The 26,484-nt window shown below is 48.2% G+C and overlaps 1 protein-coding gene across 9 annotated transcripts in view; it reads right to left on the bottom strand.

Annotated features, from left to right (window-relative positions):
- Positions 1 to 26,484, bottom strand: part of AFAP1L2 (actin filament associated protein 1 like 2) — a 94,972-nt gene that overhangs the window by 27,784 nt on the left and 40,704 nt on the right. For all 9 annotated transcript variants that reach the window (XM_081075262.1, XM_081075267.1, XM_081075268.1 and 6 more), the window contains 3 exons: positions 8,622 to 8,750; positions 3,637 to 3,711; positions 2,169 to 2,263 (listed from right to left, as the gene is read on the bottom strand). In XM_081075262.1, coding sequence (XP_080931388.1) covers positions 2,169 to 2,263; positions 3,637 to 3,711; positions 8,622 to 8,750 — 299 coding nt within the window. The remainder of the gene's footprint in view (positions 1 to 2,168; positions 2,264 to 3,636; positions 3,712 to 8,621; positions 8,751 to 26,484) is intronic.

Here is a 26,484-nt window from a genome sequence, read left to right as displayed (position 1 = left end):
CTGCAAGACTGCCTGATGAATGGATGCCCCTCCAATCAGGTGCTGACCCCCAAGCAGCTGCTCCAGGAGTGGCCAATGGTGGCACTTCCCTTATACAAAAGCCAAAGGCTTTGGGTCAGAATCAGATGCTGACTTCAGGATGGGAACATTCCTGCCCAGGCTGAGAGTCGCCACCTTTCCTTTCCCACCACCCAGCAAGCAGTACCTGGGACACACCAGAAACCACAGCATCTCCTGCCTGGTTACAGCCAGCAGCAGTGAGGTGGGAGCAGAAGGGACATGCGGTCTCCCCCGAATATTGGGGCAGAAAGTGAGGGGAGCCTGCAGCTGGAAGCAACACAACCTGTGCCTTTACTCTTCTAAAAGGACCAGCTTAAGCCCGGGAGGCTGCATGTTGGCCTGGAAGCCCAGAACCTGCATTCAGTTCCTGGCCCTGTCACCTCCCAGCGGAGGGCCCTTGGCCAGCTGTTTTAACTCTCTGTGCCTCTGTGTCTTTGTGTGAAAAACTGGCAAAAACAGGCAGTCACCCCTAGAGGGGCGGTGAGGAGAACCACAGTTGTGTGCTCGAGGGAGGGAGCAGCTCAGGGTGTGGCAGTCCCTAGCGTTGTCAGCAGAGTGGGGGACCCCAGGGACTCAGTACGTCAATCTCACCCGGCCTTAGATGGTCTCTGCCAGCCGTCACCTAGCTCGAGGGGCCTCATGCAGTGGGATGGTGTCCCAGATACTCCAGAACTGCCCCACCCATGTGGCCACAGGACAGCAGCTTGAGGAACTCTGCCACCCCTCAGGAAGGCATGAATGAAGGGGAGGGGGAGTCTGGGGTGGGGCCCCCTCAGCAGGAACCTCAGCCCTCACATCCCAGGATGGATAGTGCGGTGGGGCAGTGTCCACGGACTCACACACCTTCCTGCTGCTGTGGACTCCATGACATTCCTTCCCAGCCCTCACCTCAAACCTCTCAAGCCTCCCCAACCAGATCCGATAGAGGAAAGAGCGTGGGTTCAAGTCCTGGCTCTGCCACTTCGAGGCTGTGCAACATTCAGACATTCGGAACCTGCTGGTTCTGGTTTCCTCACCCATAAAATATAAACACGACTACTTACCTCGCTGAGGACTAATGCAGGATGCCACACACAGCCTCAGCCCACCGAGTAAGACAATCTTACCAAAGAGATGTTCACATTCCTTTCATTTAAACGCCAGGGAACAAAAGCCAGAGACCTGAAATGACTCGCTCTGGGTCCAACAGCTATTACCTGGCAGAGCTGGGATCTGAATCCAGGCCTATGATTCCATAATTCCATCCATCCTTCCTCCCCTCCCTCCTCCTTGCCCTCCCTCCCTCCATGTGTGGCTCACAGTGTACAGACACAGGGCATGAAACACTAAATGGGAGAGACAGTCTCCGTCCTAGGGAGCTTATATCTGGCCTTGGAGGTAAATATTAACAACACAAAAGACCATTTCAATGGTGGCAAGTGCCATGGAGGGGGTCACTGAACAATGGCTCATAGTACTGTGGTAGGAATGGAGGTAGGACGCCTCGTGTAGGCAGGTCAGGGAAAGTCTAACAACGTCTAAGAGATGAGGAGGCAGCAGCCACTGAGGAGCCAGGGCTCAGGAAGTGCAAAGGCCCTGGGGCAGGACAGACCCTATGGCACAATCCAGGAACAGCAGGGAGGCCAGCGAAGAGCCAGGAGGCTGGAGATACAGCTGGGCCACACCAATAGGCCCTGGGGCCCAGTGAAGAAACATGGATATGTTTTCCTAAGTTCAGTGGGAGCTATTGCAAGATTTCAAATGGGAAGAGCAGTGTGATATGATTTATAATTCTAAAAGTTTACTGTAGCCTGCCTGGGTGGTGACCACAGTTATACATGGTCCCGCTCACATGGCGCTGGGTGAAAAGCCTGGTGCAGCCTCGCACACATGGTGACACTTGCTAAAGGAGATCTTCCTTGTCTCCCACGCCCCTTACCCTTAGCATCCCGAGTACCAAGGCCCTGAGCAAATGATGTCACCTATAGACAGGCTTACTTTGCTCTGTCGCTCCCAGTGCCTTGCTCCATGTTCGACACACAGTAGGCACTCAGAAAAGGCCAGATGCTTGGTGGACTGATACTTGGTGCCCAAGTCAGGGAAATCAGGGGTCTTAGACCCACACTTACGATCTTGGGTGGTGGGAGATCCGGAAGGCTCTTCTGAGGGGCTGAGGAGTGCTGGCTGGGCTCCCCGTTGGTCAGTGGGCTCTGTCCCTCGGGCGCTGTGGGCAGGAAGCAGGAGAAGGCTTGGTGAGGGGCACCCAGCCTCACAGCAGGGTCTCATTATCCAGGAATGTCTGGTCACATGTGCCCGTGAGTTCTATTTGAGCAGGTGTTAATTACCCAGGCAGGCAGTTCCTGGGGCCAGTGTTGTTTTCCCTCCGAGAATAGGGTGCAGTGGTGCCTCTGCCACAGGCAGATTCCTCAGAAGGAACTGGTTTGGGTTTCTGGCAGGCTCCCACCCTCTCCTCCACTTGGCCCATGTCAAAAATGGCCTAGCCACAGAGCTTCAGCGAGCAGAGGGCCTGCCCTGTGGTCGCTATATTGAGCTGCTCTTAGCTCCGACCCTGTGATTACTGCTCTTTCCATCCCACAGTTTACCCGGAAGGCCAACGACCCTGGGCACAGTGGCTACTTCTATGCGGATGGGTTTTGCCGAGCCCCCTGCTTGGCGGTGTGGCAGGAGGCAGAAAAGCCACTCTGGAAAGCTTGGTCACCAACCCTCTGTGTGCTTTTAAGGAAAAGGCACCAAAAGTTCTTCTGCGTCTGACCATTTCAGCCACTGGCCCAGCTAGCCCCAGGACAGACAGGCTCAGGCAGACCTGACCTTGGGGTTTTGGTGGCTGATGTCTTGAAGCCAAGCTTTTAACAGGACTGAGGGCTTTGTGGTGCTGTGTCCCTGCCTCTCTCTAAGCCTGTGCATTTGAGTAATAGGCTTCGGAGTTGGGAGACGGGCTTCTAATCCCCTTCCTCAGAGACTAGGCAGCTCTGTAAATCTCTGAGCCTCCCTGGAGTCCTGCCAGACCCACTCCTGAAGGTTTTCAGACAAAAGTAGAATAAAACCGAGTAGAAGAGTAAGACAGCCTGGAAGACACAGTATGTCCTTCCAATGAAGATAAACTGTTCTGCCAAAGACAGCACCTTTAAACAAAACCTTTAAATATTGAAGCAGTTGCTGACATTACCGTTCCCTCCTCCCACCGCCCTCCACACACATAAAATCCAGACTTCCATCAAAAGACAAAAGCTGAAATCGTGGGATCAGCACCATCCACAGCTGTTTTTTTTTTAAAACATCTGAATGATGACTTCCTATTCTTGGGACAATGCTGGGAAAAGCTGAGAGATTTTAGGAACAGATTCCTTATCCATGAAGAGGACATGAGACCTTTAAGAGTCAAGGAGGCGGCCCAATGAAACATCCCAAAATACATCAACCGAAAATACCATCAACCAAAATGTGACTTCCCAAAATATCTGCACCAGGCCTGTCTGTGGTACTGGCTGGGAGGAAGGAGGGGTGGGACAGGACCAAGGCTTATCCCTTCCCCCGTCCCGGGAGCTGGCCATGCCATTGACAGTCCCAGCCTCATACCTTTGTCTTGGGACTCGACATTCTGTTGCTTGTTGACCATCACTTTGTTCATATAAATGTACTCCTCATCAGAACCTGCAGAAGGAGGATGGAAGATACAGCTCCGTGTGACGCCATGAAGGGAAAGGGCTTCCAGAGAGAAACCGTGTCCCCTAGTCACATTGTCATCTGCTTGGGTTCCAGTACAAACACACAACATGTTGAGTGGATTAAAAGATTCCATTATAGAGAGAGTCGACAGATATCCAAAAATAGTTTACTGTTAGGGTAACAGAAGTCTTACGTGCAAAGGCACCCATACCTCCAGGATCTGCCTCATATTCTCATAAATCTCTCCAAGCAGAGATTTCTCTGGGTTTCCCGGCATCTCATTTAAATTCTAAAGCATTTCCTATCAGTCATTCTCACCTTAGTCTGAATTAGGTGCATGGGCTAGTCACAGCAATGGATTTGGAAGTTTAGCTCCCAGGCCTCTAGGTGCTGCTGTGGGGGTCTGAGACATCCAAATGGGTTTAGAGGGGTGAGTGTGCTGGGAATTGGAACTGGAGCACTGCCAGCCACCTGCTCTGCCCTGTCGAGTGTACCCTACAGCAGCACAGTCCTTCCTTCCCTTTAGAATAATTTCTGAGCAGGTTGACACTTTCCCAGTCCCTGTCTGGGCACAGAAAGGCTAGCCTCCTAACACTTACTCAAGTTTCTAATGCCCCAAGGACCCTTTTTTCAGAAGCCTACAAAGGAAGCTCATCCAAGTGTTTTTTCTCTTAGAAACCCTCCTGCATTTCTTTCGTGGCCCTTAATTTGCATTTCCTAGAAACTTGTGGCTGATAAATTCCAGTGGTTGGAGAGCAAAGGGATCCAGTTCAAACCCCTGGTGAAGGAGGCAGTTCAGCACCAGTCAGTGCCTCGCCACAGACCGTGCAGCCAACAGGCCTGCAAACACGGAGTCCTGGGGACTCAGAGGAACAGGAGGAGGACATATCTGGATCTGGGATCTGTCCTCCACCATCAGCCCATGGGATTGCCTCCTTTGTGCCCAGCCCGGCCAGGACCACTCAGTATTGTTACCCCTACACCCAGGGCTAGAGCAGTTCGTGGGAGGGAACTGAGGTCCAAACACAGGAAGCCCCAATCTGCACACCTCCCCCGATGAAGACTCTGAGGGCTGAGTCAGTACCTTCTCCAGAGCACGCACACGCACGAGGAAAGTGCTCTGTGGGGGAAACAGGAGATGCGGTGTGGGCCAGGCTCTGTCATTCACAGTGTGATTCTGGGCAAAACACCTATCCTGCATGGCCTTGGTTGTGTGGCTTGCATGAAAAACACGCATGATGAAATATTGCCTGTGTCTACTTAACTCTTAGGTTTCCACAAGTACAAAGCCTACAATATTAGGAAGTTAGAAAAAAAGTAAGGTAACCTTGTAACTAACAAAGATTAAAAACGACAGCCTAAAACATGGGAAATAACTCAAAGTCTTAATAATAGGAAAACAGTGAAATAAACCATGGCACGTCAACACACATTAACAGTGTGTCACCTTGAACAATAAATGGATTACTGAAGTGTGTAAATTGGCACCACCGTTTTAAAAGTGATTTTGGAGGATAATTTAACTTGTCAGTGTTCACTGTCTTTGACCCAGCATTTCCAATGCCAGAAATTTCTCTTGAAGACAAACTCCAGCATGTAAACAAAACTTTATTTGAGGACGTTCACTGCAACATTGCATGAGGTTTCTTTTTTTTAAAAAGAACAAAACTTAAATGCCCACTAAGAGCGGACTGGCTGAACAATATTGTTCACCCATCAGAGGACACTGCCCAATTGAGAAAAATAAAGTAGCTCTATGTCTGCTTGTTTACAGAGATATCCAAGACTTACAGTTAAATCAAGGCATCACATTTCAGAATAGCAAAAACAGAAAAAGTATGTGCACTGTCAACACATAGAAATGTGCACATGCAGCAATTATAAATGTAAAAATACTGTAAAGCAGACTACAGAGGCAAGCCACTACTGTTCAAGAATATTCAGATGACCTGGTAAAGATCAGAAAAGGAATCTAAGGAACGTAAATAATGTCTAACGTTCATTTTAGGTTTATCCTTTTCTCATACTGTTGACTAAGCCGACAAAAAAATAAAAGGTAAGATATTGTTATTGTTTGAACTGTTGGATTCTGAGCAGGTTCTTCCTTCTCAGAATGGCAATTTGTAAGTTACAGAGAAAACTCGCACTGGCCCCCCTCCAGGGCTGGGTCTCCAGCCTTGGGCACTCTGCAGGCCACGGTCAACGAGGTTTTGATTCTCAGAGGGCTGCTGATCCAGTACCATCTGGGCTGGTAAGTAACAGGCTCCCAGGACCATGTGTAATCATGGGAAAAACCCAGTGAACTTGGCCCTCCAAGGGGAGGCTGCTGAGCTGTCCATGGGAGGCAGGGGCCTGGGGATGGAGAACTCTCTCATTCATTTTCTGATGGGCACTGAGCACCAGTACTGTACTAGGTACTGGGGATATAACAGAGAACAAACGAGACATGGTTTCTGCCTTCATAAAATAAACTGTCTGAGGGGTTTGTTGGGGGTGGGTAGACCGGAATGGGAAAATTACACAGGTGTGTGGGAAAGAACAACAGCCACAGGTGTGGTTGGAAAGGAGCGCTCGTCATGCCCTGAGCGTGTGCGTGACTGCTGGGGCAATGGACATGTCTGCAGAGGGTGGTCCTTCCCAGAGAACTGGCGAAAGGTGGGGAGGAGGGACACGGACCCTCTTGGTCACAGTTGGATAGAACGTGAAGCTCTTCCTATCAGAGGGGCAGCCCCTGAAACTTCCCTACAGTCTCTGAGCAGGATATTGGGGGGCCCAAGGCAGGAACAAACAGCAGGTCCCCGATGCACAGATCTCTGTCTATGCCTTGACCTCACCATCCAGACAAAAAGCAAAGATTTGTATGACAGGAATGAAACACAAGATGAAAAACCCCAAATGGAAAATTCCATTTGAAAAGTATAAACACACACACACTCACACTTGCACTCTGCCCCAAATGTGTGGGAGACACAACAGCTCAGCCATTGTAGACTACAGGCTATCTCAAAACGATTAGCCTGCCTTTACCTCTAAGTTCTGTCAGGCTGAGTTAGTTTTCTGGAAGACACACAGTGAGGCAGGCCTGGGAGGCTAAGGGAGGAAGACACACACTTTCATTTCAAGGGGCTTTAGATTCTGTCCTGTGTGGCACAACAATTAATCTGGTACAGATTAACCCGAAAGGCTGGGAGTGGAGGAGAGCATAAAGGTTAGGTACACCTGCTGAGACCTAAGCCCTGGCTTGGTCACTGACAGCCATATGCCTCGAGCAAGTGACTTTCCAAGTCTCGGTTCCCTTGTGGGCAAAATGGGGATGATACCAACTCCCTCACTGACTTGGGACAAGAATTAGATGACGTAATCCATTTCATTTCATACGTTAAGCACAGCGCTGAGACACGGTAAATGCATGAAAAATGTTAGCTGCTGTTGTAACTACTTTGCCGTCTAAGAGGGTACAAAGAGGACTAAAAGGGAAGTTCTCAAACGATGGCTATTAATAAGTGGACATCGACCTTAAGAATAGAAGTGGCAGCCACAGACCTCAGTGTGGCCGTGCACATTTATTACTAGCAGTCTGGGGGTGCTGCACACTGGGGGGCCTGCGGACTGGTTCTCAGCAGCCCTGCAGCCCTGCAAGCCACAGAGACCAGGGGTGGGAAGACCTGACTTTATAAGAGCAGAACATACCAAGATCAAGGGTGAAACAAAGGTCATTCTAGGGAAGCCACATAGCACTTTAAACCAAAAGGGGGACCCCATGTGGGGGTGCTGACAGAATGGTTCGAACTAAGAACCATGGTTCAGACCCCCTTACAGAGGTATTGTCAAAATCCCAACAGAGGTTCCTTATCACTGAATGTCCTCAAGTCAGAGCGCATCTCAAAGGGCTGGGGAATAAATGTGCTTTTTAAAGGATCCCACTGATGAATCCTTTCATGGATGATTCATCCCTAACTTACCTGCTTTGTAGTGTGGGTTCCCATCTGCCATTCCCACCTTTGAAGTGCTGCTGACCTGCACTCACTGGTAGGCCAGCAGACGCTCACTACAAAGCCAGGAGGAGCCTGGGAACCTCGGGGAGGCCTGGAGAGCTGACAGGCAACCGAGGAAAGGCAACCAAAGGGCTCAAGGAAAACACCTCTGATGAAAGACTGAGGGAGCCTGGATTATTTCACCAGAAGAGAAGGCTGCCGGGCATATAGCAACATGCTTCAGCTTTACGACTTCTCTGTTATTCACAGAACAGAAACTAGTTCCTCTGGGGACAAAGAAAAGGAAAAGGAACCTTGAACTGTAGCCTGGCGGACTCAGGTTGGATGTAAGGGAGAATTTCCTGAGTGTGACGGCCAAGCAGGTGCACTTCCCTTCCCTGGCATGGATTCTGGCTGCTCCTGCCGCGAGGCAGATGGACTGGATGTACCCTTCTGCTCCCTTACTGTCCCCACATGTCACTTCCAAGTCTCAAACATCCGATACAAAAGTAAACTCAACTGAAGTGGTAGGACTTCACAAGAAGGTTTTTCTTTCTTTCAAAAAACATCTGAATGTGCTAGAAAGAAAACTATATGTCCACAAGAAGACATGTCCAAGCGTGTTCTGAGCAGCCTTATTCATAATGGCCCCAATGTGGGACAAATGCCCACCCACAAGTCAGTGCATAAGCAGATCATGGTAGATTTGCAGAATGGAATACTGCTCAGTAATAAAAGCAACAAACTCCTGACATCCCGCATAGCATGGACGAATCTCCTGAGTGGAAGAGGCCAGGCATAAAGCATACCCTGTACGAGTCCACTGAAGCTGGAGGAAGGGCAGTGTTAATCTATGGTGGGGGAAATCCAAACACTGGTCGCCGTGGTGTGGGGGTGGGAAGGGCCCTGGGCCACACTTACTGCTGCTTCTGGTGTAAAGCCGGAGGAGCTCGGCCAGACCACTCTTCTTCACCACGGCTGTGCTGCTCAGGTTCTCTTGGTCGAGAATCTTGAGGAAGTCTTCCAGCTCTGTCAGTAGCTGCTCCAGGGCTAGGGACAGAACGGGAGAAACATTTGCAGTGGCTGCCTTGTTTGTAAAGGCTCAGCTCAGATTCACCTCCGGCATCCCACCGTGAGGCGTTTGGGGGGAGGTCTGGCCGCACGTGGGAGGCCCAGCCAAAATGCAGGATTCCCAGTGCCAGAGTCTTGGGGAGAGGGAAATAAGCCCTTGGCTTTGAGGTGAACAACCTTAGCCAAAGACACAGGTCTATCATTTGCTGGAGTGTGACAGTGGCCAAGGTGGCCCAGTCAAACCCATAAGGCCATGAGAGTCTGGAAACAGAACATTCTTCCTTGATAAAAGACAATCAAAACAGCTCAGGGTCTGGGGAATTTGAACACAGGTCAACCCCACAACCAGCGAAAGAAGTGCTGAGGTTGACCAATTGTTCATCCTTTCCCCCAGGGTGGGGAAATACAGAATTGCTCCAAGGAGATGAAACAGTGATTGTTCTGTCTTCACAGAAATATGGACAACACACCAAAAGCCATGCTTGGGCAAACAAAAGCTTCCCCTGAGATTCTTCAGTGACTGAGCCACCTCAATTGCCACCGAGTCCAGCATCACTCCTAAGCTGGTTGAGGCCCCTGGTCTCACAGATACAATACAAATATCAAAGACGCTCTCGAGGAACACCGCCATACAAGGACTTGTCAATTTCTGGCTGGACCCACCCTGAAGAAATGCTAGTGCGAAGGGCACCTGTCGTGCGGGGCAGCCTGCGGGGTCTCAGCTCCCGCTCCCCACATAAGAACGCAGGACACAGTGAGGCCAAACAGGAACACCCACGGAGCCACAGATAGGGGAGTCAAACCAATATATTCTCGCTGGCAGCTGGGCTGGAGACACAGGAAGCAGGATCTACATAATCTGCCTAACAGCAGTCCGTGCTTGCCAGCCACCCTCTTCTTGCTAGCCCCCATTTGCTGCTAGTGTAGCCACAGCTGTTATATTAGTGGCCAATGGCTCACTGGTTACAGCTGACGGCCAACTAGCCACAGCTGCTGGCCATCTGATCACAGTTGATGGCCATTTACTACCCAAGCCAGCACCTTTCTATGTGAGGCCGAGAGCCTGGAAACTGCTTTTGGGGACTTTGTCCCCACACTCTACCCCTACAGGGTCTCGCCTCATAATCTACGCGACAAGCGTCTTCCGCAAGGGTCCCCTGTGCGAGGAGCCTGGAGGTGAATATAATATACTGGACATAGCCAGGCTCTCTGAGCACAGCCAGGGTTTCTCAGCAGTACTTCTGGGCACAGCCAGACTTCCTGGGCTTCTTAGGGTACCACTAGTCTCCCTGGGCACAGCCAGGGTTTCTCAGGGCACCACCCCAGTACTTCTGGGCACAGCCAGACTTCCTGGGCTTCTTAGGGTACCACCTGTCTCCCCGGCCACAGCCAGGGCCTCTCAGGGCACCACCCCAGTACTTCTGGTCACAGCCAGACTTCCTGGGCTTCTTAGGGTACCAACAGTCTCTCCAGGCACAGCCAGGGTTTCTCAGGGCACTGCCACTCTCTCTGGGCACAGCCAGACTTCCTGGACACAGCCAGGGCTCTCAGGGCACTGCCACTCTCTCTGGGCACAGCCAGACTTCCTGGACACAGCCAGGGCCTCTCAGGGCACTGCCACTCTCTCTCTGGGCCTCTCGGGGTACCATGCTGGAATAACAATGGCTCACAGTCAAGGTGCTTACATATTCTCGATGGCGGCCAGTCAAGACACAAAAGCAAACATCCGCCAGTTCTACTACATGGTGGTATGTTCCCAAACAGTCAAGCGTCCATTAAATCAGGGATAGAAGGCAATTCCTCATAGTCCATAGTCATTCGCCAGGGCTGTCCTAGGAGTGAGGGAAGACCTTGACCTCACCCTCATCTCCCAAGGAGGACTCAGCAAGCGTTTCCTCCTGGGACAAGTCCCGCATCCAGGCTGCCTCAGCAAGCAGTTCCCAGCCCACAGGGCGGCAACAACCTTTGCTTTCTCCGCTTTCTCCGGCCTCTGCTGGTTGGGGAACCATCCACATCTTCCCACCCCTCCACGGGGATCGAGCTCTCCGGCAGCTGCTCCTCCTGGTCTTCCTCAGACTGAGCTTTCATACGCACAAACTGCTCCACTGCCCTTCGGAAAGCTTTGGCCAGCACTGTATCCTGCCGACTATGCCATGTGTCGTGCAGGGCGGCCTGTGGGGTGTCAGGCGGGGTCTCAGCTCCTGCTCCCCACATAAGAACGCAGGATACAATGAGGCCAAAAAGGAACACCTACGGAGCCACAGATAGGGGAGTCAAACCAATATATTCTTGCTGGCGGCTGGGCTGGAGACACAGGAAGCAGGATCTACATAATCTGCCTAACAGCAGTCCGCGTTTGCCAGCCACCATCTTCTTGCTAGCCCCCATCTTCTTTCTGCTAGCGTAGCCACAGCCGTTATATTAGTGGCCAATGGCTTACGGGTTATAGCTGACGGCCAACTAGCCACAGCTGCTGGCCATCTGATCACAGTTGATGGCCATTTACTACCCGAGCCAGCACGTTTCTATGTGAGGACGAGAGCCTGGAAACTGCTTTTGGGGGCTTTGTCCCCACAGCACCAGTCTAGGAGAAGGGCATTCACCATTATAGCTGCCGTCAACATTAGTGACCCAAATCTCTACTAAGAACAGCACATTGCATTTACTGACAGGTTCATTGCCTTGGCTGTCCGTGCCCGGCTGGCTCTCCAGAACATGCTCATTAATAGCAGCTGGCTCCTTGAGGCTTGAAACAATGTTTTTTAACCATTGGAATCACCTGGAGAACTTTTAAAAATCCTGATGCCCAACCCGCATGCCTGATTGATGGCCAGAATCTCTGGGATGGGAACCCAGGGGTCAATAGTTCTTAAACCTCTGTAGGTGATTGCCATGTGCAGCCAACACAGAGAACCACAGGTCCAAACCCAGTGCCGGGAGCCACACGGGAGGTCCCTGCTCCCAAAGACAGCAGCAAAGAATGCCCTACATTCACCCGGTGAGGGAACTCAGAGCAGTCATGCAATCTCTGCAATCTCTCCAAGCTCAGGTTCCTTATCGGTAAAGTGGAGACGACCACGTGGACCCTGCCCATCTCACAAGGTGGTAGTAAATGACAAGAGCTGTGAAGCTTGTCTCAACTGTGCATGTGAAATGCTGCACTAACAACACAGAGTGTTGTCATCATCTTCTCATACTGATTTTTCTTCTCACTGTGTGGAATCACTTGTTATTTCTTACTTTTCGACCAGTAACAATCATCTCTAAGCTGTCCTTTTGAGAAAAAAACCCAGAATCTTGCAACATGTCATTTGTCACTGAACCACGTAAGGGAGAGGAGGAAAAGGTCACCTCCTCAAAGAAGCCTTCCCTGACCACCTTATCCAAAGTAGATATTTCTTGTTATTTCTTTAACTTCTGCCTTCATAGCCCTAATCACAACTTATTAACAATATGAACACAAAATAGTTTTAATAAAAGTTTAAAATGAGCGAAATCTACAATGAATAAAATGCTTTATTTATTTTGCTCCTTTTAAAGTTATACTTTTGTCTTTCCCACCCTAGTCTAGTCTGTTAACTCTGAGAATTTGGACCACATCTGTCTTGCATCTTTGGCACCACACACTGTGTAAGTAAGTGTTGGATAAATGTTTGTGGAATGACTGAATAAATGAATAAATCAACTTATTAGGCACCTACTAGCTGACAACAACTCTAAGAGGTAAGTATCATTATGCCCATTTTGCAGCTGTGGACCTGGTGGCCCAGAAGGTCCCACGTGGCCCATGGCAGAGAGATGACTTTACAGTCTGAGCCCAAGGCTGAGCTTTTGGCAACACCCCACCAAATGCCTCTGTGTAGGGCTTTCTTCCAGCATCCCCCAAAGGCCTGGCTCCCCAGAACTGAACAGAGCCCTAGATTATCCCCTAACCGTCCCCATTAGAGAAAGAAGCCCCCGTGATCTCCTGGTTCTAAGGGTGAGCCCAATGTCCTGTTTCCGTTCAAACACCCCTTTGGATCTTAGTGGAATATAGTAGCTTCTGAATTCCATTCCTACAAAACCAAACTCCCTAGAATGAATATTGCCACTAATTGTAGGAGCGAGCTGGAGGAAAGGCAAGGGGAGGTGGTGAGGATTTGTGTTTTAGAAGAAAGCAGTGATGACAGTACCAGCATACGTGATTGTCAGATCAAATATCAGGGTGTGCCAGCTCCCTCAGATGAATGGGCACTGCCTGTCACGGATCAGAGCCCTCTTTCCCCAGCAGGGGTACTCCTGAAAGAATTTGCCAAAGCTGGAGAAGCAGCAGAGAAACCTTCTCTCTCCCTTCTTCAGTGTCCTGGTAAAGGCTGAAGATCCAAGCAGGTTCCACAAAGTTCTGTGTCCACTCCCCTCCAGCTTGTTGAAAGCCAAGTAAAGGAAAAATGCAGCCAGTGGCCCAAATGCTGCATGTGATAAATGCTGGCCCACGTGCCTAGAAGTGGAGGAAGGGTGGCCCTCATCTCTGCTGGAGAAGAGACAAAGAGATGGTAGGTGACTGCCTGCCTCGGTGAGGCAAGAAAGAAGCCATGTTTGGGTAGTTCTGCTTGGGAAAGAGCCATGGGCCAACAGCAGTGTCTTGTCCTGTCCTTAAGTCCTGGAAGGAATGCCACACAGGGGCTCCAAGAGGCCAATGGCTTTTACCCAGGTTACTTAAAACCAATTAGACTCTTAATAGAGTGGGTTTTGAAAGGACACCCGCAGTGCTCCCAGAGTCCATCAATAAGTATGTGTTGGGTGAGACCTCTCAGTGTGCTGAGCACTTGGCTAGACTCTCAGCCTACACTTATTGGGAAATTCAAAAGCAGAGTCAGTACAGCGTGATTCCTGCCTTTTGCAAGCTCACTGGCAGGATGAGACCAGTACAAGTGAAGCAATTTATAGACCAAGGCACACTACCAAAAATTCAAGAGTCAAGTGGGTGATACCAGCATCTAGTGTGACAGAAGATCAAACTAGAACATAGTCCTAGGCCTGGAAGGCTTCTGGGAAGAGGAGGTGGTAGGGTAAGGATTTAGGTTGCTTTTTTTTTTTGCTTGGTTTGGTTTGGTGTTACACAGCTATTTATGAGTTTCCTGTTGGCTGCAGGAACTCAACAAATAAAAAGCAAGGAACTTGAAGAAGTCAAACCAGGGAAAAAGGATAAATTTGAGGAAAATGACACTGAACCATAAAACTCAACTACACTGGAGAAGGAAAAGTGAAAGGGCCTGGAAAGGCAATTAGGGTCTCAGCTACACTTTTCCTGACCTTCTGAACTTCTTGGGGCTGTTCTACTGCTGCTGCTTCCGGAAAGAAAAAAAAGAAAAAAGCATGAAAACTGAAAGGTCTCACACATCCTCAGCTATTCCCAAAAGCTGCCCGATTCCTGGAAAACAGCCTTTGTTTATCTTCACATCAGCAATGTGGACTAAGCCAAGGGTAATTGGTGTCTTGCCTGGTTCTGGAGAAACAGAGGCGACCTACACGGGGTCCCCAACCCTTCCAGAGGCCCCATGTCTGGAGATAGGGGCCCAGTGAATATGCAGGGTGAGAAGAGAAGTAATTCAGGAATGTCTCTAAGGATCAGCAATGCATCGAGGAAAGAGACAAACTTTGGGGTTATCGGTGAGAGAAATTTATAAGCCGGCCCTGGAAGAATGAATGGGAACTCACCAGAAAGAGGCAGAGGCACTTCAGGAAAAGGGAATGAGATGCTCAGAAGACTCCAAAGCTGAAAGCACCCAGGTTTGAGAAACCACGAGTAGCTCTGGATCTCAGGGACATGAGGAGCATGGGACAGGGTGGGTTGGGCCTCAATGGGGAGAAGGTGGGCTCTAAGGCCCGAACTATGGGATTAGATCATGTGGGCAGATCATAAGGGCTTTATCTATTTTGCAAAAGAGTTAGTACCTCATCCTGCAGGACCTCTAGGCAATGCAATGGGGAAGGTCGTGTAACACTGTTCTTCAAACAGCCTAGAGACAGAGTCATGCTGCAAACAACAGAGGACAATGGAAGGAAGCCAGTTAAATGACTGCATTAGTGCAGCTGAAAATGGTGAAGGGCTGACCTAATCACCGCTGCCAAGGACCACATTGGTCGCTGTACCCCACCCCCCCCCAACTACAATTCTCCCAACCACCGTGTAAGTACACAGCATGGAAATGGTTTCCTGAGGCTGAATTACCGTGTTTCCCCGAAAATAAGACCTAGCCGGACCATCAGCTCTAATGCGTCTTTTGGGGCAAAAATTAATATTATGTTATATAAAACCAGGTCTAATATAATATCATCATATAATATAATATAATAATATAACATAAGACGGGGTCTTATATTAATTTTCTCAGTGTGTGCCGAGTCTGTATCTCGGGCTAGGCAGAAACTCTTTCTAGCCAAGGGGTCAGCCTTGGTAGGTTTGCGCCTCTGACAAGGTACCAAGCATAGCAGGGGCCAGAGATTTTGCTCCATCACACCCTCTCGGGGCCAGCTACAGGATCTTGGAAATAACAATCAACAAAAGCAAAGCTCCAACTTGCGCCAACCCTGGTGACATTTTTCAACCCTCAGAACTCAGAGGGGCGTGAAATCCCTCAGAGAAATGTGGCTATTTCATTGAGGCTCTGGAACGCGCTCCCCCTAGTCCTCTTCCCCACCCCCACCCTCCATCCTCCTCATTTTGGTCTCTTCCTCACCCTCCAGCGGACGGAGGGAAAAATAAGCGTGTTGTTCATTCTGGAAACTGTAGGCCCTTGTGTGGGCTTTCCATCCTGCCTCTGTTAAAGTTCAGGGTTGTCTGCTCAGGGTCTGAGGGGCTGACAAATCATCAATAAGATTCTTGTTCAGGGTTTCCAAGGCCCACGCAGAGCTGGACGGTTCAACTGCTCGATTCACTGCCCTCGGCCTCGAAGCTATGACCTCCTCCCCCAGCTTTTCTCATGTTGAGGCAGTCTCGCTTTTTGGTGACTAGGTTCCCAACCCTAAATGTCTTCCCAACATGCTGAAAAAGCCGCTCTTCATGGTTCCCCTGCTGTTTTATCCACACATTTTTATTTATTCAGCTGCATTTGCCAAAGACCCATGATTGAGCATGATTTTCCCTCCAAACATGGAACTAAGCAGACCTATTCTTTCAGGATAAAGACGCACAACCCCGCCAAGCCCCAGCGGTTCCCAAGATCAAGCCACCGGGCGTATAATCTGCATGACCCTGACCTCTGGGGACCAACCAAAGTTAGGAACCTGGTAAAAGTTTCTGTGACAAGCAACAGAATGGAAGGTGGAAAATGCTATGTAGGTTCTTTCTGATGATAGGGAATTCTCAAGAATGAGCTTTTGAAAACCAGGCCCCTTCAATCCACCTAAGAAGGGAGACATCAGGCGAACGCCCCCGTTCTTTAAACATGCCAAATACCGGGCCAGCCTTTACCAAATTCCGGCAGTGTGCGTGGCGTGTTAACAGAAAGTGGGGTCTTTCCCTTCTTTCTTCTCTTTTATGGTGGTAATACACACATCACACAACATTTACCATTTTAACCATTTTTACGACTCAGGGGCGTTAAGTACATTCACAAGGTCATGCAACCATTGCCACCACTTCCAGAACTTTTTTATCATCTGAAACAAAAACTCATTAGGCAGTTGCTCCCCATTCCCTCCTCCTCCAGATTGGGACAACCACAAATCGGCCTCCTGGCTCTATAAATTTGCCAGCTCTGGAGATGTCATATAAATGGAATCACATAATTTGTGGCCTTTTGTGTCTGGCTTCCTTCAAAACGTATAATGGCCCCAGGGTTTGTCTATGCTGTAGCATGTATCAGGGCTTCATTCCTTCTTACGGCTGAGTCATGTTCTGTTTATCCATTCATTATTAAGGAGGAAGTGAGTTTTTTAAACAAAAAAATTTATTTTAATTGGGATATAATTTACATACAGTAACATCCTCTGTTTTTACTGTACTGTTCTAGTGTTTTGACAAACGCACTCAGCTCTGGTAACTATCACCACAATCAAGATAGAGAACATTTTCATCATTCAGGAAACATTCCTTCGTGCCCTTTTTCAGGCCACCGCATCCCCACTCCCAGGCCCTGGCCACCTGCATAGCCTTTGGAGTCTGACTCCATTTACTTAACACAAGGCCTTTGAGATTTATCCATGTTGTTGCATGTCTGAGAAGCTTCCTTCTGAGTGTTATGTAGTATTTCATCGTATGGAGGTAGGAAACCCATATGTCTCCATATATCCATATACGTCCTCTGTGAGGTGTTCTCACACCAGTTGTCATGCTCTCGAAGGCACCTTCCTGCTGACTTTAAAGGGCTTGGCTGCTTTCATACACTTAGTGGATGACCACTCAGGGCCATGCAAACAAAACGTAAAGCAGAGATTCTCAGCAGTGGCTCCTCATTGGAATCACATGGGGAGTTTCTGAAAACATTCCTGATGCCGGGGGGCACCCCCCAGACACCCTGTGGTAATTTCTCTGGGTGTGGTCCGGGCATCAGGAGTTTTCAAAGCTTCCAGGTGATTCTAACGTGCAGTTAAGGTTATGAATCACTGAGATAAAGGTGTGATTATTGCTTCGTGAAGTCTTTTTTCTTTATACAACTATGTATAACATTCCTTAAAAAAACAAATGTCCATAGTGCTTCGATGTGACTCAGTTCTTGTACATGTAGAACCTTGTAGGTCCATGCCTGTTCTACAAAGTCAGATACACTTGCCTTCCCACTCCTACTGTCCCTTGCCTTCTTAATAGCATGGGTGTGGATGGCAAGAAGCAAGATGTCCACCTGCCTACACAGCACTGAACTCCGTTGTTCGTCTTGCTTGAAACAGGTGGATACTCTCATCACTGACAATCAGCACCCAAAAGATTCGGTGAGCCTGCCTGCTTGGATCCCAGGAGACTGAGACAGAAACGTAAATAACTTTCTCCAGGATAAATGCTCCAGGAGTTTCGCTTCACTCCATCTCCAAGAAATGGTGAGGGGGAGAGGCGTTTTTTTCATTTACTGGCACTGTGAATGCACCGCTCCCAGCTGAGCCTGACCTTAAGGTCAGCTTGTCCGCTTTTTTGCAAGATCTGGTTTTCCTCAACTATCTTAGCGTCTCATCACTTAAAACTTTCTCCAACAAGAAGCCACTCTCTGCCTTCCCAGATTAGCTGTGCAGGCTGAAGCGATGGGACGGAGGCTTTACTGTTGCACGACTGGAAAAACAAGTCGAGTTGCTCACTGGTGACCCGTCCGTGGACCAAACCTCCCCAAGAGCAGAATTCCAACCACAGCTACAGAGCCAGCTGAAAACAGAGCTGCTTAGATAGGGCCCTTCGAAAATTCACACAGTAACAATTGAAGACATCAAACCAAGCCCAGCGAGGCCTGCCCAGATGCAGCCCCTGTCCTTGCAGCCCAACAGCACATGTGCTACGACTTGGTGATTCTCCCGTCTTTACTGTTTTCTATTCGTGCGATGAATGCAAATCCAAAACGTTGACCCCAATGAAACTGAAAGCTGTGTAGGTAGAGGCCACATCTCTGGTTTGGTTTTCCCCACCGTAGAAACTATGTGCAGTATACAACGCTTACACGCTTACACACACACACACACACACACACACACACACACACACTGAAAACCCCTCTTAAGCTGCCTCCTACTAGATAAAAGGGTCTGGGCTGCTCTGACCAGTAGGCCTGGGCAAAGGGCTCACCAATCCCTCGCCATATTTCTGGTCCCCATGTGGGCCAGTTACCATCTCTGCAATGACCACTCAGAGGCAGCCTTTGGCAGCTGCGTTGGGAACACATGAGGCATCTCACACCTGGAAGACGCTCTGGTGGGACTTTCTCAAGGGCACAGATGAGAAGGGCTTGGAGGCAGCTGTTCCTCTGGACAGGAACAGGAACCCAGCGCCAAGAAGCTCGATCCCCAGGGCACTACAGCAGTCAGGGGGCACAGGAGGGCAGGGGCGAGACACCCCAGGTTCTAGCTGTCACCAGGGTCGAGGTCAGACAAAGAGGCTTTGGGGCCCTGGACGCATTTGCTCCTTGGGCCCAGTTAAGACATTCCTTCCATGCAATCTGCCAGAAGAGTGGCTTCATTCAGACTCAGGCGGAGGCCAGTTATGCGGGTGGGAGGCGCAAAGGTTCAGCTGGGTGACTCCCTGCATGGCAAGTCACACAACTGGCACAAACCATTTTAGTCTCTGAACTAGAGGCTATAGGGGGTCACTTAAGTTCACACTGGAAAATTGGGAAGTACTGTGTGATAGGAAAAAAAAAGGAAGGCTGGAAAATACTGTGTTTCCCCAAAAATAAGACCTAGCTAGACAATCAGCTCTGATTTGCCTTTTGGACCAAAAATTAATATAAGACCCGGTCTTATCTTACAGTAAAATAAGACCCGGTCTTATACTAATTTTTGCTCCAAAAGGTGCATTAGAGTTGATTGTCCGGCTAGGTCTTATTTTGGGGGAAACATGGTAACAGTAGTTATCTCTCAGTGGAGGGCTTATGGGAAATGTTTCATTCCTTCTTTGTACCCTCCCCTATTCCTCAACACAAAAGAGCAATGAGTTATTACACGGAGAAAACACTGGTACAATGGCTGCTATGCCATCAGTTTTGGCTGCAAATTTAAGCTTGTCCCTATTCACTAGCTATTTGTATTAGAGAAAAAAGGCACAAACTAAAGATGCACTGAAAGAAAAAAAAATCACCGTACAATTCAGATTTCCTGTTTTCCCCCAACATTTGGCAAAAGTCATGAAACAGCACTGGACCGATATGGTGAGGGGGCCTCTTCATCCCATTCAGGCTTCGGCCTCCAAGGAGGTCAAATCAGCCCCAGCAATCCAAAACCACCACCACCCTGATCTTGGAGTCAGCTGGCAAGAGGTCACCTCCTAGCCTGGTTCAGTGCACACCAGCTCACACAGGCGAGAGTCTTTCCTTGGGGCTCCAAGGAAGCTGGGCTGGAGAACAACGGCCTCCTAGCCTCCCAGGCCTCATTGCCTATCTAGCTATCTAGATAGGCCTCATTGCCTATCTAGCTGGATCCTGGTGGCTGCTGGGATCTGGAGTGTCTTGCTCCGCCATCACAGGTGTGGAGTGTCCTGTGGGAGGTGGAGGGGAGGTGGTGTCATACTCTTCTTGTCCTGGGTTCCCTGGATTCCTGGTCCAGAGGGAGTAATGTCCTTCAAGCACTCCCTAGCTGTACCAGGTTCCAGATTCAAACTGCCTCCATCTTAATTCCAAATCTTGGTTCACTCTTGGCTTGACCACATGCTGGCTGTGTGGCATTGGGGAGCTTAATTAACTTCTCTGTGCCTCAGTTTCCTCATTGGTAAACCAGGGTTAATAATAGTATCTACTTTTGGGACTCTTCCTAGAACGACTCAGAAGTACATGTTCTCTTCCTCCAGGGTCTCTGAGCTGCTAGAATGGCAGTCTGCTGTACCCTCTCTGGGGACAGCTACGTGAGAAGGAAAACAGAGCCTGGAGGTTCCTGACGACTACATTTTAGCCCCTGGGTGCAGCCCCAACTCAAACTAGCCTTTCCCTATACCACTTAGTTAAGTGTGGTCAAGACATCCCATTTTTTGATTAATCAGATTGAGTTGAGTCTCCTTTGCTTACAGAGAGCGAACTACCGCAGCACACTTTTTGACCCCGGAATCCGGGCCAGGAAGTCTGCATATACAATTTCAGTTCATCCTGTGAGGTTGGCATTATCATCCCCATTTCACAGAGAGGAGATCTGAGGCCAGAAGAGGAGGGTTCACACTGCAAATGTCAGAGCTCAGAATCAATAGGCCCCTCTAGAGTTTATGCCATTAATCTGCGTCTACATTGGTAAAGATTTGCTTATTAAAACATACTGTCTAGAGACTGGACTTCAAAAACATTCTAATGAAAACAAAGTGTGGGAGAGATCTGGGGGCGGGGTGGGGGGAAACAGCACCTTGAAAAGCCTGGCACGGGGCTGGCCTGGTGGCTCAGGTGGTTGGAGCACCGTCCTCCTAATGCTGAGGTTGCTGGTTCGATTCCCACATGGGCCAGTGAGCTGCTCCCTCCACAGCTAAGATTCTGAACAACAGCTCTCCCTGCTGCCATGGGCTACAGTGTGCTGCCAGGAGCAGCCAGAGGCCAGCATGAGTGGCCGGCGGCCAGCGTGAGTGGCCGGCGGCTGATGAGAGCTGCCGTGAGCTGCTGTGAGCGTCCGACCGACAACCAGCAACCGACTGCCTCAGCCAGGGAGGAGCACAAGGCTCATAATACCAGCATGAGCCAGGGAGCTGTGTCCTTCACAACTAGGCTGAGAAACAACCGGCTTGAACCAGAGTGGGAAGGTGGGAGGGAGTTGGAAGAAGGGGGCGTGGGCAGTGGAGAAAAGCCGGGGATAAAATGCTCAGGGTAAGGGCAGAGGGCAGTAAAGACAAATTTTGGCCAGCCTTGAGAATAAGACAGGAGTGGAAACTGAAGGGCGAATTCTAAAGGCTCCGAGAGGAGATGCAGAGCAGGGCATGACAACTAGGGAAATGAAAGGATCTGAGCAAAAACCTCCACTTGCTCCAGGCAGTGCTGATGGATTTCAAGATCGTCCAGCCCTCCAGGGCAGCCTGTGGGGAAAACAAGGGTGGAAGTTGCAACTCGTGACTCAGGGAGCAAAACAGTTGTGGACAGAATGCCATCCCTAAACCTCCATGCCTGACCCGGGGCCAGACCCAGAGGACAAAACAGGTGATGAAATGGGTAGGTGTGATTGCTAAGTTATGGCAGAGTATGAGAAAAGGGTCTGCCTAAAATGGTCCTTAATATTAGGGAGAATGGAGAAGCAAAAGTCCCCACACAAAGGAGCAGTTTTAACCAAGTGGGCGGTTCTGAGTGGCTATCTAGCTAGACTAACCCTGTTTCTGCTGATCAGAACATCTCTAACGGACAAGAACTGATAATCAGGCCAACGGCCATATAGAATCCCTCGATGTGAACCCCGTCAAATTGCAATCAGTCCTGTTCGTGGCCTTGCAGGAGTTAGAATCAATAATAAATGGGAATTAATTATTTTTCTCTACTGAGCACTCTTTCTCCCTTCTTTTGGTAATGGGAGGACCTATTCCGTATGGTTCAGATTCAGCTGATGCCACGTTAGCTGTAGAAGGTGGGGACGTAGCTAAGGACTGGCCGTCCTTCAGGCCCCAGGGGTTCAAGCACGGCCAGAATTTCCCCTAGGATTTGCTCTGTGGCCCTTGGGAGAAAGCGATGTTTCTTCTCTAGATTACCAACTATGAAGATGAATACTTGGAGCTCAATAGACCCTTCCCTTTCCAGCCTGAGGATAAGGCCAGTGAACAGGGTGAGGGGTAGAGGGAGCAAAGCTGATAACTAGAGAAACAGACAGAGTCCCACCCACATTGCCAGAGTGAAGCTAACTTGTACTTGCCAACTACCTTAACCAAAGAATTCCCTTTTTCTCAGATAAGCTGCTGTTTCCTCACAGATGACCAGAAAGTCCTATTAATTTGGAAACAAAGGGTTAATAAATGATGGTTCCATGTAAATCACCCCCTTTGTCAGGCATATTTCGATTTTCCAAAGCCATTAAATGGCCCAATAGTAATCTTAATTTCCTGTTCCCCCTGAAATGTCCAAGCACAAAGCCTTCAAGGTGGGGTAATTTTCACAGACAATGATCGACAAATACAGACCGAGGGCACGGCTCTGATGGTCCTGTGTAAACCACGATGGAGAGCAACACTCCTGGGAATGGATGGGGGAAGGGGAGTGTTGCCTCCCAGCCAGAAGCCCATCTCCTCTCTTTTTTTTTTTCAGTCTCTAATTCAGGGCCCACAGCAGTGCTTTTCAAACTGTGGGCATGACCCTTTAGTGGACCGTGCGGTCAACTCAGTGAGTTAGCTCCAACAGCCTAAAAAAAAAGTAGTAGAAAATATCAGAATGCACTGCTCTTAGTAAAGGAGTGTAATCTTTCCTAAAACCTTCGTTTTAGGCGTGTGTGTGTGTGTGTGTGTGTGTGTGTGTGTGTGTGCATGTGTGTGTGTCCTGGGGTTACAATAACGTTTGCAAAGTACATTTCTTACCATGGTCCCAATCTAAATGTCTGAAAAACACTACTGCAGGCCCATGATCACTTATCGGAAACCCACAAAGCCAGAGGTGTTTTGAAGTTCTGTGTGTTTCAGATTCTAGAGAAGGAATATGGTGCACGTTCCCCCAGCAAGGTCTAGGGAAACCCTCAGGAATAAAAGACATTAATAGTTCTACAACAAAATACACAAATGCTCATGCTAAGTGTGGGCTCCACAGGTTATAAATAGCCTCATATCATTTCAGACACCTCCAAATTAATTTGTACCAACCTCATTAAAAAAATAAATAAATAAAACAAAACACAAAAAACTTCTGCTTTTCCAAGTTTGGGGATTTGGGAATTGGGGAGATAAAATTGTGGGCCTATCTAGGGATTCTCAGGGCCTTTTTTCTTCTTCTGCCTCAAAATTGACTTAATTTACCCATTTTAAAACGAGACCTCATCGATGGCGGCAAACCCACATTAAGTTGAGAATGAATTCATGCAAAACCACAAGGCCCAAGAAATCCACGGGGCTGTGTGACCTTTTAAGGATCATCCTCCAGTTAACTTGGCTTCTGAGTGGGGCTCACTCAGTGACTGATGGTCCAAAATGGTACTGTCCAGTGGTACCGGCCAGCAGCCATGTGTGGTTATTGAGCGTGTGAAAGAGAGCTGGTCTGTAAGTGTGAAGATGGAATTTCAAAGAATGTGAAATATATCAGCAGCTTTTTAAAATATTGACTACATTTAGAAATGCTGGTATGTGGGATGTACTGTGTTCAATAACATACTTTCTTAAAATTAAGTTCATCAGTTTTTTTAAGTTAAAAAAAATGTTACATGTGTATGTTTTGCTTTATATGTCATTTGGACAGCACTGGTCTGAAACACCTATCATAGACTCAGCATCATCTCTGTGCTGAAAACAAAACAATGCCCAGAGAGCAAGGGACTCCTTCAAAGTCACGGGGTTCGTTAGTAGAAAGCTAAATTTCCTGTATCTGCCCAAGGCTTTCTCAACCTCAATTCAAGTGTTAGGTTGGTGCAAAAGTAGCTGTGGTTTAAAAGGTTAAAAAGAATCGCAAAAACTGCAATTACTTTTGCACCAACCTACTTTTGTATCCTAGAGAGAAAGAAAAGAACCTGGGTCATTCTTTAATGAGAGCAGCGAATAAAGGCTTGGAAAAGGCAGAGTCTTCTCAATGTGCTGGCTGTGATTCACCAAGGTGAGAAGGGGTGGCAAGAGGGGAGGTCTCTCTCAAGGAGAACAGCTGTGACCTGGGTGAGAAAGATTTGGTTACTCAGTATGGGCTATCCTCATTTACATGAACAAGAGCAAGTTATTCATCATAAAAATATTCTAAATTAAACCCTTGAAGCCCGAATAGATGAACAGTATAAAAGGTATCCCAGAGTTTTGAGTTGAATCATTGTTTTTGTTTAATGTTTCAGCCAAAATGTGTCCAAAGAAACTGCTGATGTATAATTTCTGACTCATCCAGCGCGTTTCAGTTTTGGGGAACATTTTTTAAGTTTGCAATTGGCTCTTTCTTCAAACCTCCTTTTCCCTCCCTGGCCCATCTCAAAGCGATCTTCAGCAGCTCATCTCCTCTCTCTGCCTCCTCTCTCCGTTCCAATTTCTCCAACACTGTGGCCCCAGCCTCAAATACCCTGCAACTGTCTTTAGCTACCTTTTCATTGGCATAACCAAGTTCTCTAATACAACACCTACACACACCACACTCTCTCTGAACTATCACCCCCTTGACCCTCAGATCAGGCTTTAAGGGAACCTCAATGGGTGGTGATCATTTTATCCCAGTGGTACATCCTGCCCCATCCCACCGCCTCCCTAGCCCTGTCTACCAACACCAACTGGTCAGCAAGTATTTTCCGGGTGCCGGCTGTACATCAACAGTCTCTTTAAGATGTAATGAGGGCCTACTCTCTACCAGGGCCACGCGAAGAGATGCAATGGGGAAGACAAATGGGCAAATCCCGATTTCCCTATTTCTAATAGTAAAATAAGAATGCGTCTTGCAACTGTGTGTGTGTAATATAGTAGTGTTTCCTTTATTCCCTCCCCTCCACTGGGGTGCTACTAAGCTGAGGCTGCTTCTTAGAATCAGGGACATCTTAAAATCGATCATTCCTCAATCAGCTCCTCTCCTTCCAGCCACAGTGATTTTCCATTCTATAATAGTGAGGGAGCTAGTTGCACTGTGTTCCGTTTCTTTGGACAACGGATTACTTTCTAACGTTTTCAAGTCACATAAATGCTAAAATTGTGTCTGTCTCAAACTCCCAACCAGATTTCTATAGTACAAGCGGCAGGTCTTGGAATTCACATTAGGCGTCCCCTCCTGCACCTGGTTATGTCCCTGGATGGGTACCTATTAAGCACCTGGTCAGCCACCAGCCCTGAACAGGAGTTCACAGGCTTGACCTATGAAGGTAGTGATGGGCTTGGGTGAAGAATCCCCACCTTCCAGCCCACAGCTCTGAAAATCCCTGTCTTTTCCATTTAAAACTGGTTGTTGGGACCCCATCCGGCAACTCCAGAACAATTCTCAGCTCTGAACCCCATACTTGTTCAGGAGGTGCTTTTTTAGAAGTGAGGCTTAATTAGAAAAACCTGGAAATAAAGGACGCTTCCTTTGTCTAACCATTGTTCTGAATGTAATTTGGTGCAAAATAAAGCAAAAATACACTGAACTCTAAATTCAGGAACAAGGATTAATAGATTTTTATGATAGGCCATTTTCTACTGAAACTTAAACTATGAAGGTAAAATTACAGTTAAACAAATAACAAACAATGCTATTAATAAACCAGTAAAAGAGAAAGAATACAAACCAAAAGAAGGAAACTGCTTTATTAAGAATAGTCAGCCAATGACTGACAAAGTTTATCACACTGAGCTCTTACAATGAACCTATACAGTAGGTATAATCATCCTTTAGATAAAGAAACAGGCTCAGGAAGGTTATGCATCTTGCCCAACTCACACAGCTAGCAAATCCAGGTTTGAATTCAAATCACTCTGACCCCTCCCACCATCACCTTAGCTGGCCTCCCTTGCAATTTCTTCTTTCAAGTCCAGACAGTACTACACACACACACACACACACACACACACACACACACACAGAGTCATTCAAAAATAGAGCATAGCAGAGAAGGTATATCTAAGGGAATATTGTTAGCCTAGATTTAAGCACAAATATGGAAGAACTCTGCTAGTACATTTCAACCCTGCATACCCTATTTCCTCGAAAATAAGACCTAGCCGGACAATCAGGTCTAATGCGTCTTTTGGAGCAAAAATTAATATAAGACCCAGTATTATATTATATTATATTATATTATATTATATTATATTATATTATACCCGATCTTACTTTACTGTAAGTAAGTAAGACCGGGTCTTACATTAATTATTAAGGACCACATAATGTGTTAGGCCCTTGGGTTCGACCTCTCAATAAAATGGGTATGGCCCTCTTGGAGTGCACATCGACATTGCATCGTGTACGTTTTCTTGCTATTGTTATGTTAGCTTTTCTGTACCTCCTGGATGAATATCAAT

Source organism: Rhinolophus hipposideros, assembly GCF_964194185.1.
Source record: "Rhinolophus hipposideros genome assembly, chromosome: 15".
Lineage (NCBI taxonomy): Eukaryota > Metazoa > Chordata > Mammalia > Chiroptera > Rhinolophidae > Rhinolophus > Rhinolophus hipposideros.
The sequence above is the reverse complement of the archived record's forward strand: the minus strand, read 5'-3'. Positions and strand labels throughout refer to the sequence as shown.